Here is a 14,421-nt window from a genome sequence, read left to right as displayed (position 1 = left end):
CCTGAAAGTAAACATAAAAATTTAAAAGAGAAACATGACATTTGTTTCTCTGCTTTCTTTTTTTGATTCTTTACAAATTTCTTTTAATTCCTCATCTAAGACCCATCTTTCCCATTTTGCTTCTTGTTTGATGGCAACCTACATCACATGTCTTCAGCTCTTCTCTTCCCATGATTTGAAATATCTCCAAGGTAACTATTTTGTGTTCAGAGGGTTTTTAAAAAAATTTTTTTATGTCTTTATTTTGAGAGACAGAGACAGAGAGCGGGGGAGGGGCAGAGAGAGAGACACACAGAATCCAAAGCAGGCTCTAGGCTCTGAGCTGTCAGCACAGGGCCTGATGCGGGGCTCAAACCCACGGACTGTGAGATCATGACCTGAACCAAAGTTGGACGCTTAACCAACTGAGCCATCCAGGCACCCCTATGTTCAGAGTTTTTTAAAGACATCTCCTTGCTTCTAGTGATCTCTGTTCAACATCGTATTAAGCTTATTGGGCCCAATAAGCTTGTCAGTTATTTCCTTGCTTCTTTACTATTTGTGGGAGTTTGGATTGACCGTCGAAACTTAACTGCTTTGTTTCATGACAGCAAGGCTTTGCAGGGCTTCTTTTCTTAATAGTGCTTCTTCTGCCTCTCTTGGTATGTAAGATATTTACATGTAGGGAGGGATATTTGTTTTAGTGTATGATAGATCCTTATAATGAAGATTAGATCATGCACTTCTAGCTGAAAATTTCTAAAGCATATAATAAACAATTCTTAATCTTCAGAGCAGAGACTTGGGGTGCCCCCTCTGTCTGCCTGCCTATGCAGTATTTTTGGCTGTGAGAATGGCTTCTCTGCCCATGTCAAGCTCACTTTATGTGTACGCACTTCAAGTTCCCTATTTTCTTTCATCTGCCTCTTTGGTAAACAGACGACAGAAACTTCCTCTGCCTGATCTCTCTATGACATACTGCAAATTTAGCTCAGACGCCAGCTGGCTGTGTGTGTCCCTGGCTATTCATAGAATGGAAGGGTTTACCTTCCTTCCTTCTGGAGAAACCATCTTTTCATGGGTCCGAATCTGTTTTTGAAGGGCTGTTTGGAATCGGAGTTACTGGGTAATGGGAAAAGGTCTTTTTCTGATACTTGGACAGTCTCTTAAAAAACATACTGATGTGGGGCGCCTGGGTGGCTCAGTTGGTTAAGTGTCCAACTTTGGCTCAGGTTGTGATCTCACAGTTTGTGAGTTGGAGCCCCACATTGGGCTCTCTGCTGTCCATGTGGATGAGTCACTGATGAGTCATTTCTAATGTGTGTTGAACGTACTGTGCTTGCTTTTGAATTATTTCTCCTTCTGTATTCATGGGTGTTGGAAAGACCACCATGGCCATGCCTCAGCTTGCGGTCGTCATGGAATATCTACTTGAGGACCAGGTGGCAGTGAACACAAATGGAGCAGAACACTTAGCTCAGCCGCTATGTCTGAACACTACTCTCTGGTCCTGACTGGTCCTCAATTCTAATGTTGACCCAGAAACAATCTCGAAGTCAACCCTGTAAAATATAGGCTGGCCTTTGTGACTAGAGAGTCTCGCCCTGGGTTTCCAAAGTTCCCAGGTAAGCTGGAGCCAGTATGGGGTCTAGGAGGCCCTGGGCAAGATGTGTTTATTTCCCAATAAAGAGTGATTGTTTTCTTGTCAGTTTAGATTTCCTGCCCAGAACAGTTCAGAACTGGGTGGGTTTCAGGGCAGTATTCACCAATGGTAATTTTCACAAATCATTTAACATCACAAATATCACTAATTGCCACTTGCTTTTATTCTAGTATCTTAGAATATTCTAATGTCTTAGATTTGGAAACTGGTAACTGGATTGTAAGTTTCTTTAGGGCAAGGACTGGATATTTTTAATTTACGTTTTTAACATTCACCACAATACCTAGGGTATAATAACTTATCAATTAAATGTCTATGTCTAGAAAATATGGCTGAAAAATGGCTCGTAAAACATACCCTAAAGTCACTGTCCTTATTTTTTCTTCTTATTTTTTCTTCTCCTTTCCTTCTTCTTTACTCTTCTTGTTTTCATCTGTCTTCAGTCCAAAGCTTTAGATGATTGGGCAGCATCATGTGTTTATACTACTTTCTGAAACTCTCCCTACACACTTCTTCCCCCAATTTTTTTTCATTTAAAAAATAATGTTTTTTTCTTCTTGGGCTTTATCTTTTACATCTTAAATGATTTTAAACATTATTTATATCTCTATTTGATTCTTGGGCTATCTCAAGTTCTTTCTGGGTGTTATGCCTGCTGATTCTTGCTTATAGTTAATTGCTTCTACATGAGTCTTGTGGCTTAGGCTTGTGAGCTCATCTTCAGTGGTGGCTTAACTGTGAGTGTCTGAAGTTGCTTTTATTGAGGACACATCGCTCCAGATAGGTCTTGTTTCTTCCTCTTGACACCCTAAGGATGTCTTTAGCCTAGAACCAGTTTTATGCCTGTTTTTCAGCTTCAAAGTTCCTGGAATATGCAGGTGTTGTGAATTCAAAACCCCAAACCACATCAGGGCAGATTGTGGGAATGCGCAGTGGAGACACTTTTATTCCCCCACCAGGAATCTAGGCCAAAGCATTGCTTTTCCATCTACCTGCTAGAGTGGCCTTTTTTTTCAACATCAATTTATTTCAAGAATCTTTCTTCAAGACCACTGCAAGAGTTTCTGTCTGTGTGAAGGTCAGTTCTAATTCTTCACCTCATCACCCATCCCTGAGTGTTCGGCAAGTCATACAAAATGCTCAGATTCCTTAGCTTTTCAGTAATGAAAAGTAAGATGATAGTAAGACTTAACAACATGGTTCTGAAAGGTGTGTTTCCCCTGATAGGGATGTTATTCAGATTCAAGTAGTGGAATAGATTAAAAGCTACCCTGAAAAAAAATTAAAGCATTCTATAATTAGGTTTTGCTTCTTCTTCTGGATACTCTAGGAGTATCATTGGTCTAGAACATATTTTTCTAATGTTACTGCTAGCATAGTCTCCCCCAGACTCTTTTCCTTCCTCCTTCTACCATTACATCTTCTTGTCCATTAGTCTAGTTTCTGGAAAAATCGAGTGGCCTTATACTTAGGATGAACTGCAGCCTCCGAGCTGATTTTACCTGATTGAGTTTGGTGAGTATTGTGGCTCTTTTACTCACCTCTCAGCTCATGACCCTATATATCATTCAGGTTGCTGGCCAGAGAGCTGGTGTTGGTGGCCCTTGGTCAATAGTGGACATGCCTTGTTATTTTAGTTAAGGTCTTAATAGCACATGAAATTGTTTATCTAGTCCTGATGCTTGAGAGAACCAAAGACCTGCTGCCTGAATACAGGTCTTCTTTGCAGTTACCTGTCTATGACATGTCACTGAAGGGGAATATCAATTGTCATAGTTATTTCAGAAGCTACAGGAAACCTTTAAATACATTTCAACAGGAAGACTGGTGTTTGCAATTAAGAATTTTTAAAACACGATCTCATGTAACACACCCATTTTATATTATAAAAACTTCAATTTGAACAAGCCCTGTCATAAAAGGGGCCACAGGATCAACAAAGCAGTCTTATAATGACAGGCCAAGCAGTTTTAGATACTGAGGTTTTCTTGATTTTTAAATTTGAGACCAAGCTCTCACACAGAGCATTGACTTTGCTTCCGGTCAAATGAAGTCATACTTTAGGCCAGGTTAGTCCTTATTTAAGTCACTTAGATAAGGTTTAATTTGTTCAACCAATCCCTGGAACCAGTTCGGTTCACAGAAGAGCATATAATTATGTAACTTTTGTCACAAGACTCAAGAAAAATGTTTTATAGACGTAGCAGGAATTCAGTGAGAAGATGAGGCTAAGATGGAAAGTGCTTGTAGAGATAGCAATAGAAGAAAAAGAAGCAGAAAACATTTATGAAAGTCTAGTCTCTTTGCACAAAGTAATACACTTGAAGTATTTTTCAGGTTTTCAAATACTGAATCTCTATTTTCATGGAAAGTGTAATATAACTATAAAGGGGTTAACCATGGTTGTATAACTTTCTGAATTTTCTACAGCATACCTTTACTTTATATGGAATAGTTACATGACTGTCCTATTTCCACTTATCAGTAATAATTGCCTGCAGCATGCATAGGAGACATAAATTCCCAGCTAATTCAGACCCCCCCCCTTTTTTTTTAATCCACTTAAGAGTTAGTCCAGGGGCGCCTGAGTGGCTGAGTCAGTTAAGCGTCTGACTTCAGCTCAGATCATGATCTCACCGTTTGTGGGTTCGAGCCCCGCATCGGGCTCTGTGCTGACAGCTCAGAGCCTGGAGCCTCTTTTCGATTCTGTGTCTCCCTCTCTCTCTCTGCTCTTCTCCCACTCGTGATCTCTCTCTCTCCCAAAAATAAAACATTAAAAAATTAAAAAAAAAAAAAAGAGTCCATCCAACCCTTCATAAAACGTATTTCCCAGACTTCCTAACAAATAGACTGGTTTGAAGATCAGTTCTTGTCATGTCCCTTGCATGCCATCTGTTTTAGATACTAGTGAGTCACAACATGCCTAAAAGCAGTCGTCTGAAAGAGCCTGAGAAAGCGCAGAGAGCCTGAACCGTCAGAAAACAGAATTGTGTCCTTGGGTGAATCCAAGGGTGATTGGATAGGTTGTATCATCAAGTGACAACAGGAACGATGATTAAAATCAACAGCAACTTCCACAAATCTTGAAACTAAATTGCATGCTCATTTAGGGAAAGCCTCAAATGCATAGCATACAAGCTTTGATTACTGTCCTGGAGCAATCAACAGAAGTTTGTAGAAGAGGCAACGCACATAGTCCTGTTCAGTTTGGCCAATATACGCTGAGCATCTACTTGGCCGCTGCTGTGGGGATAAAACAGAGCAAGTTCTTTACCTTATGGAATTCTTGGTCTTGGAGGGAGGATATCACACAGTCATCTATGCTCATGACAAGACAGCTTTGCCTGAAACTCATGGTATGCATAGGTCAACCTTCGCGCCTGCCTAGGGCTTTATTTACTTACATTGTCTTGAATTCTCTCATCAGATTCTCCAGTTTACAGATGGAGAAGCAATATTTTATTCCCCTGCATTTTATCATCTTAACAACACAATGTGTTAAGTGCTTTGCCACAGACTTAGAATGGAGTCTGACAGGCAAAAGTCCAATCTTGGCTCTGCTATATACCTATGGGGTCTGGAGGAAATGTCTTAACTTATTTGAGCCATAGTTTTCTCATCTGTAAAACAGAAATAGTGATATCTAACTCAGCTCTCAGCTTCAATGTCAGTATTCTCAGAAAGGCCTTATTCTACCACCATTCTGAAGAATCTTGTTCCCATCTCCCCAGTCACTGGATCCCATTACCCTGTTTTAGTTTTGTTATAGCCTTTATCACCATCAGAAATGATGTCATGTGACTGGATTCCATGACTATTGGCAGCCCCCACTTTTGAATGTAAATTTCATGAGGGCAGTGACTGAACCTAAAATCTGGTTCCTGGCACACAGTAGGCATTCAATACATGTTACATGAATGGGTAGTGACCAGGCAACAGTTAATAGATATAAAGAAGAGAAAGTGACTGTACTTAACATTTAATGTCCTTGTGAGCAATTCCACTCTGTTCGCTTAGAAAGAAGTCATTGCACGCTTTGAACACTGCTATTAGAGTACGTAGAAAGGTTTGAGTTTTTTCTCTTTTGCCATCACGAAAGTCTGAAAATAAATTGAATTTCATCATCCATTGCACGATGCTCCATCCCTGACTTGAGCTGGACTCTAGTAAAAGGAGCAGGGCCACAAATGCAACACACAGACCCGGAATGGGATCTTCTGTACACATGACTGCAGGAGATGCGGAGAGAAATGTGTAACCAGAGCTCACCTGAGTAGGTTTTAGCCTTCACTCTCTCCCACAGACATTAACCTCAGAGTGAGTGACATGTCTGACTATGCCTACAAAAGGCACCCCCACCCTCCACTGACTTGTTGTTTATCTTTGCCATTGTTTCAGGATTCCGAGAAGCGAACCCCTCTTCATGTGGCTGCGTTTCTGGGGGATGCAGAGATCATTGAACTCCTGATTCTGTCAGGTAAATACCAGATGTACTAAAAAGTCAATTGCAGATAAAAATTTAAATGACCAACTCACTAGATTGACTTATGACAATGAACCCAAACAATTTCTTGATTGTGCTCATGGAAGTTTATTTGATCCGTGACTTTATCAGTAGACAAAAAAACAATGCAAGAAGCTGTTCTTACATGAAACATGGCATACCCAGTAAAACATTTATATTGATTTGGAAGTCTGTTTTGACTAATCAGGCTCAGTATTATAGATGAATTCAATAAATTTGGATATCTTTTCATTTTTTTGTCATTAAAAAAATGAACAAACGAAACTGATTCCTTAAAGTCTGCACAAAAACCACAAATGTATGTGTGTATTCACATACATTTAAATTGTGTGGCAAAACAACACTATGTTTTGTTTATGGATACATGACTATGACTATGTAATAAAAAATGGAAGGAAAGATTCCATTATATTTCCAGATAGTGGTTACCTCTGAGGAGGCTAGTTGACTGAGAGATATTTTCAGAGAAGGGTGAAGAAGAGACTACAACTCTGTGAAATATTTTATTTAAAAAAAAAATTGGAAGCAAATATGGAAAACATGGTTTTTGGCTATTATTCTCTTTATATTTTATATTTTATCTATTTTAAAGATCTCGTTGGATCTAGAAATGCCAATGCTTTCATTTTTGGAAATCTGTATGCTTGGTACGTCTCACCAAACAGGTTTCCAAAACCAATATGTACTTTCTCCCTTAAGTATTTACTGGACAAACCCCTAGAATGAATCTGAGTGCATGCACGTGTCTCGGTGTGGGTTGCAGACGGGCTGGCTTTTTCCCTCCTACTTTTTGTTTGGGGAGATTAAAATCTGGAGGAAATGCCTCTGCCCACAGACTATGCAAAAGGCCTATATTAAGGTTTCGCCTTTGTTTGCAGTAGTAAAGGGAAACTGTAGAATTCCAAAGTAAGCTATGAAAAGGTAGGAGCTAATGCATGCATTCAAACAGACGTGGGGAACACTGTAGAAAACACAAACGAGAATTGTGTTTTGATACACAAGGAAGATTCACATTGCCTTTACCTTTGTTGTGTTCGTGTTGTGAGGTGGATTTTCCCAGGAAACGAGTATTCTCTGCCTTACGACGTGTGTGTGCTTTATGCTCCTAACAATTGCATGGAGATTACGTTAGATTTTGTGTGGCATTCCTTGTGCTTTGAAGAACAGGCCTTCCTTCTGACAGTGTTAAAGATGTTCCAGGGCTGCGTTCCAGACAAACATATATTGTTTGGTGCTGGCACAGACTATGGCTGAGAGCCAGTACACACCTGGCTGGGTGCCCTAGCTCTAGAAACTTGGTCCATGGAAAATTGTAGGCAGAATCAGTGGGGGTGTAAATGAAATAATTTTGTGGTACGACAACTGAGTGGTCCCAATGTATTAAGAGACATCTCAGAGTCTCAGGGGCTCCTGGGTGGCTCAGTCGGCTAAGCGTCCGGCTTTGGCTCAGGTCATGATCTCGCAGTTCATGGGTTTGAGCCCCGCATCGGGCTCTGTGCTGACAGCACAACTCAGAGCCTGGAGGCTGTTTCAGATTCTGTGTCTCCCTCTCTCTCTGATTCTCCCCTGCTCATGCTGTCTCTCTCTCCCTCTCAGAAATAAATAAAAAAATTTTTAAAAAAAGACATCTCAGAGGAATGTTTAGTTCATGAATGTGCAAATTCAAAACTTTGTCTTGGATCCCCAACTTTGGTTTTTTTGTGCGTTTGTTTTTCCACGTCTGAAGTGAGATTTTAATTCTGCAGCATGAAGTTGACCCATCTCTTTTCCTCGGGCATCTGTGGGCTGGTGACTGTTTGAGAAACTTGGTTCACATTACCTTCATGTGGGATGGAGTCCGTCAACATCACTTACATGGGGCTCCTCTAGGAGAGCCTTGAGAAATTTCCCATAGATCCTGATCTGCACACCTGTTTGGTTTCTGGTATAATTTTGGATGGCACATGCAATGGAATTTTTCCTCCTCCTCATATCCAATTAGGAAGATTTAGTGTACAGGAGAGTATTGGGAAAGTTCTCTAGAAATTTTACTCAACTGTGGAAGCTTGGACAAACTCTTGGAATTCACATGGCTTCAATTTCCTTGAAAGGTCTTTTATTCAATTTGTATATTAAATTCCTGAAGAAATATCATTGCAATAGCATGATGATTTCATTTCTGAGCTTACATCTGGCAGCTGACCCTTTAGGGAATCCAACCAAACTGTTTTCCAGCTTAATAATGAATGAGGTGTTAATGATTCCCATGTTGGAAAATGATTTGGCCTTGCCAGAATAGCCCATTACAGCTGTGTACTCCATTGTTGTATTAACTTACAGAGCGTAGTGTAACCCAAGCCCACTAAATTCCCACTGACATTATCTCCTATTAGGCAGGCGGATGGAACCCTGAATGCCTCTGAGTAGAAAGGGAGGAATTCAGGCCTTGAAACTTTCCTCTTCTTATAACTGCCAGTTCAGATTCTGGCTTTATTTCCCCCCTGCCTCTTTGGCTTCTGTTTGGGAATGAGCTGAGTCAGAATTAAGGCAAAGAGAAGGTGAAGAGCATGCTAATTCATTTGCTGGAGATGCATGAATGAGATCAGTGTGAGCCAATCAGTTACTAAGGGTTAAGAGATTAGGGTTGAGCTATAGGAAGCAGAGCACACAGGAAAACAAGCACTGTCACAATACCTTGTAGAGAAACTCGGGATGTACAAACTCAGGTTTGAGTCCCAGGCTGAAGGAAGAAAACCGAGGTAGCCACCTTCTAACATGGGAGTGTTGGTGAGGTGCAACTACTAACTGAAAATGATACGTTTATTAGACATAGGCCACCAAACAAATATATTCTTATAAAAATGATTGCCTGTGATTTGTCAAAATGTGATTACCATGCTCAATGCAAATTGCCATGAGCGCCAGTGTGGGTCACACTTTTGATTCTTTTATGTATAACAGATCTTCAGTATTCATCCTTTGAGGTTGGAGTTGATTAGGTTTTTTTGTTTTGTTTTTGTTTTGGTCTGGTGAGAGAGGGGTGATTAAACCAGGCAATGCTGACACTGGCACCCTCAGTGTGGTGTGGTTACGAAGTAATGAGACATTTTCTGGTGGGTGTGTAAACTGGTTCTAAAGGCAAGTCCAAAGGGAGTCTGAAAAATAGTTTAAGCAATTGCCACATACCCTGACTTATCATACACTCTTCCAAGGTCGTTGCTTTGAAGGACAGTGCTCCTGGGCTGTAATAACATTTGGTCTGCTTGTTTAAAAGCAGAATCCATAGCAAGCTGATCCTGTTACATTATAATCATATTTCATATGATCTTTCTTTTGTGTATATTTATTTCTACAATTAAAGTCAAACTTTGGATACACCAGACTTAAGAATCAATTATCCTCGCTGGGCCTGTAAGGTTTTTCAGTCACTTAGTCTACCTTTTTCCTTTGTTTTACTTCTTCCTAGATGGCAAGGCTTATAGAACAGGAATATTGCCTCTGGGAAAGATACTTAATTTCCTTTACTCTTGATCTTGATATATATATAAAAAAATCAAGCAGTAATAGGGATAAGATGAAAACATACTTAATTTATAATTGGAGTTTATGCCTGACAACTTTTAGTTGGGTCTTTGTTTCTGAAGAATCAGGATAGCCTAGCACTTTTTTTTTTTTTTTTTTATGTTTAAGGTTAAAAATGTCCTTGGGTAAAAAGCATTTGCCTTTAAATCATTAGACGTGCAGACTCTGTGTCCTTCAGTGCACAGTGGCGCCTGACAGGCAGGTAAATAACATGAAGCTTCCTTTAGAAAAATCAGTTATAAATATTCAACTCCGAACCATCTGAGTCTCCCTCTGACATGTAAACAAGACTCTTGGACGTGTTCAGCGGAAGAGGATGAGGAAGCTGGTGGCAGGGGGTGACACTGATGAAATACTGCTTCGTCCCCATTCAGAGAACTCTGCTTTTGTCATAATAATTGTGTTGTCCAGGGAGAGGAGATTTTCCCGGCAGCTGCCCGTTTAACCTTCTGGAGGAGGATGAGTTGAAGGATAGAAACTGAAGGAAGCTACTTCCTAGATTTCTAATTATTTTTCAATTCCTCAAATGACTCTAAAGCTGCAACGAAGCAGTACTGGCATTGGTTGGTTGTTACATGCAGGGTATGGGTTGTTTTCTGATACCAGCAAGCTTGGGGTCATTTTTCTCCTTGAAGGAATGTTAATCTGAAAAGCCACCTTGAGTGCTACATTAAACTGAAAGTTTTCAGAATCTATAAATAATAATAGTAATAACAATATAATGTAAACGCATACATATAAATAATAAGAAAAAACAATAATAGAAAAAGAGGAAATAGGCAAAGAATATGAACACATAGTTCTCAGAGAATAAATTGCAAATGTCCAGTAAACAAACATATTAGAAGACGCCCAACCTCACTATTAAACAGGAAAACAGAAAAATGGGATGCTGTTTCCTTCCAATCAGATTTGCAGTATTTTAACTGGGTGATAATATCAAGTATTGATGAGGATGTGGGGAAGTAGGCAATCTCATACATTAGCACTCTTTGGACGGTGGAGACTAAGGATTAAAACCAAAAGTGTGCATGACCCGTGATACAGAAAAGTCCATTTCTAATTATCTATCTTAGACAAATGCTTGCACATTTGAAGAAGGAATCATTTTATGGGTGTTCACAGCAGCATTGCTTGAATAATGAAATATTGGAAATAACCGAAATACCATCAGTGGACAGAAGGTCTAAAAAATGTAGTGTGTTTATATGTTGGAATAATGTGGTAATCAAGAAGAATGGTCATAAGTATCTCAACAGAGATAGATATGAAAAATATACTGTTGAGTGAAACAATGCAAAGTGTCAATTCAGAAATAATTCAGAAACTCAGTGTTATAACAGGATACAATATTCAGAGGGTTATTACAATATGATATTATCTCTGTAAAAGCATACTTATAAAACACTATAGATTTTTAAAAATTACTGTGTAATGTTTTAAGTATGCAAAAAAGAGTGTTGTACTGACCACGCATTAGCTTATTTCTCTCAATTTTCCATGGTACACATATCGGCCTGTGTAGGGGTAAAGGAAACCAGAAGCTTATATACAAGGCTCATAGCAGTGTTTTTTTAATTTTTGTTTTTGTTTTTCAGTAAGTGGGGAGAGTCCAACATTGAGAATGATACTCCAGAGGACTTAATCAAATCTTTAATAATTCATGTAAAGATGTTTTAACATTTATTTATTTATTTATTTATTTATTTATTTATTTATTTATTTATTATTAAGAGCAAGAAATAGAACATGAGCAGGGAGGGGCAGGGAGAGGGGGAGACACAGAATCTGAAGTGGGCTCCAGGCTCTGAGCTGTCAGCACAGAGCCCAACACAGGGCTTGAACTCACAAACCACGAGATCATGACCTGAGCTGAAATCAAGAGTCCGAGCCACCCAGGTATCCCAAGCCTCCCCGTTTTTATTAAGAAACATAAGACTCCAAATATACTTGCTTTCGTAAAAATGTTTAACAGTAAATATTTCAAACATGCAGAAGATATGGAGAAAAATATAAGTAATACCCATGTGTACCACACTTTAAGAAATCTTAACATTTTCCCCTGTTTGTATCATATCTTTTTTCTAAAGAAAATATTGAAGATGCTTACTTCATTCTTTTTTCTCTACTGTTCCTTCCTATAAGCAACCACTATCCAAAATTGGCTATGTGTTTTCTTTAGCCATATTTGTTACTTTTGTTTCACACCTATGCATCCACAAACAGCATGTAACATTGTTTCTATAAATTTAAAAACTTTATATGACTGATATTATGTCATAGGTATATGTGCAACCTCATTTGTTCATTCGCGTTATGTTTCTGAAGTGCATCTGTTTATATATATCAAAAACTTCAGTCCATTCATTTCCAGGACAGTGTGGCATTCCCTTGTACACATACACCACAATGTATTTATCCATTTTCCTCTTGACCAGCATTTAGGATTCCAATTTCTTGTTGTTACAAACATGCTGCAGTGAACATTCTTCCACAGTGTGAGAGTGTGTCGCTAGGTAGGAGGACACATGCTGTGTTACTTTTACTAGGTAGCCAGAAATTGCTTCCCAAGGGGGGTTGTATCAGTTCACACTCCCACCAGCTGTATGGAAGTCTTGCTATTACTCCCTACCCTTACTAACTCTTGCGCTTATCATCCTTTATAATTTTCACCAACTTGATGGGTGTGAAATGGTAGGTTAATGTTGCTTTCATTTGCTTCTCCCTGATAAATTTTGAGAAGTATATTTTCATATGTGTCTTGCCATTTGGGGTTCTTCTTGCATTAGCTTTTTAAGATCACACCCAGGCAGTGCAAAATTTGCTCTGTCAAAGACTATGAATAATGAAGTATGTATTTCTGTTTCATATTATTGTAATCAGTGTTTGGAGCTAAAAGGAGAAAGGTAGGGGGATAGGAAATGAAATCAAGGGGGAATATATATGTATAAATATTTGAAAATGTTTATGAAAATGGAAAAAGAGTGAAAGATGGAGAGACAGAGGGAGAGAGGAATGAATCTAAGGCAGAGAAAGATGGGGAAAGTGGAAGGGAAACTTAATCAGTGTTTAGTTGATGGTTGGTTATGAAGTGAGGCACTCTTTGAAGAGCTTGCACTTTGAAGTCAGACTGCCTGGGTTCAAATCTACCATTTCCTAGCTGGGTACCTGGAGCATGTTACTTCTCTTGGCCTTAGTTCCTTCATCTAAAAAATCAGCATCATAATAGCGTCTCCCTATTAAATGAACTACAAGTAGGTTAGTGTATCGAGGGAGAGCTCAGATTATGTTAGCAATTTTTAACAAGGCTCTTTAGTAATTGCACATCTGCAATAGGAGAATTGTAGCCCTTTCAAACTAAAGGGAGCTCTTAAGCCAGTGAGTAGCCAGGCTGGGCTCTACCACTTAGCATTTAGACCTGCACCATCTAATACGGAGTCACAAACCCGCAGTGGCTACTGAGCACTTGAAGTATGGCCAGTTTCAGTGTGGATGTGCTGTAAGGGTAAAATACACATTGGATTTTGAGGCGTTTGCATGAGAAAAAGAATAAATTACCTGAATAATTTTTAAACTCAGTTATGTGACAATATTTTGGATATTTCTAGTTAAATAAGATACATTACTAAAATTAATTTTGCTTGTTTTTTATTCCCCCTTTTAATGTGGCTACTAGAAAATTTAAGATTGCATCCTTGGCTCACATGACATTTCTACTGGACCACGCTGACTTTGAGTCAGGCTCTGAGTCTGAATGGATGCGGTATCCTTAGCAGGTACCGCATCGGACACACATAGCGTTCCTTCCTACGAACGTACTACAGGAAAGGGTGACTACAGTGGTTAACGGGATGACATGCAGACAGTTTGGTGACACCTCAGACTCAGACACAGACTGTGATGCGACCAGCCATTGTCCCTCTCAGATGACTGGTTTGACTTTGTGACATGAAGTTCCTTAAAACTAGACAGGGCTTGGGGCACCTGGGTGGCTTAGTCGGTTAAGCGTCCGACTTTCGCTTAGGTCATGATCTCGCGGTTGTCTGTGACTCCCTCTCTCTCTGACCCTCCCCTGCTCACGCTGTCTCTCTCTCTCTCCTAGAAATAAATAAAACATAAAAAAAAAAAAAAACAAAAAAACAAAAAACTAGACAGGGCAAACGAAAGGGATATCTTGATGCAGGCATCCCCACCAGGCACCCAGCCCTGTAGCACGTTCACTCCAGAGCATTTAGCCCAGGACTTCTTTCTACAGGGCAAAGAGATTACCTGCTGCTGGTGATTCTTAGCATGCCCAAACTGATTTTATTTCATCCTTCTTGATGTAAGGGGCTCAAGCCTTTGTGGGTAAGCTGCCTGGACAGAGGTAGTAGAGTTAGGATTCAAATAATTTTAAGCTTGATGAACTAAGCAACATTTTATCAGTGGCTTTCAGCCTTGACAGCATATTAAAATAGCCTTGGGTCTTGGGGAGCTTTTAAAAAATACCTGCGCTTGGCTCCATCTCAAACCAATGAAGTCAGAATGAGGGGAGGGGTGGGGAGACCTTCTCTCTCTCTCTCTCTTTCTTTGTTTTAGGGATTATTATGTTCTTGCTCTCTATAATTAATATTGTTGATGGTATTTGTTCTTCAGTGAAAGAGAAAAAATAGGGTCACTTCTATGATTTGTTACTTCCTTTTAGCTGGTGTCT

General features: G+C 39.5%; 1 protein-coding gene across 3 annotated transcripts in view; it reads left to right on the top strand.

Moving 5' to 3' along the window:
- Positions 1 to 14,421, top strand: part of ANKRD44 (ankyrin repeat domain 44) — a 295,932-nt gene that overhangs the window by 134,474 nt on the left and 147,037 nt on the right. For all 3 annotated transcript variants that reach the window (XM_077745799.1, XM_077745798.1, XM_077745797.1), the window contains one exon: positions 6,041 to 6,119. In XM_077745799.1, coding sequence (XP_077601925.1) covers positions 6,041 to 6,119 — 79 coding nt within the window. The remainder of the gene's footprint in view (positions 1 to 6,040; positions 6,120 to 14,421) is intronic.

The sequence above is a fragment of the Crocuta crocuta genome, unplaced genomic scaffold, assembly GCF_008692635.1.
Source record: "Crocuta crocuta isolate KB4526 unplaced genomic scaffold, BGI_CrCroc_1.0 scaffold564, whole genome shotgun sequence".
NCBI lineage: Eukaryota > Metazoa > Chordata > Mammalia > Carnivora > Hyaenidae > Crocuta > Crocuta crocuta.
Note: the sequence above shows the minus strand (reverse complement) of the source record. Positions and strands in the feature narration are given on the sequence as shown.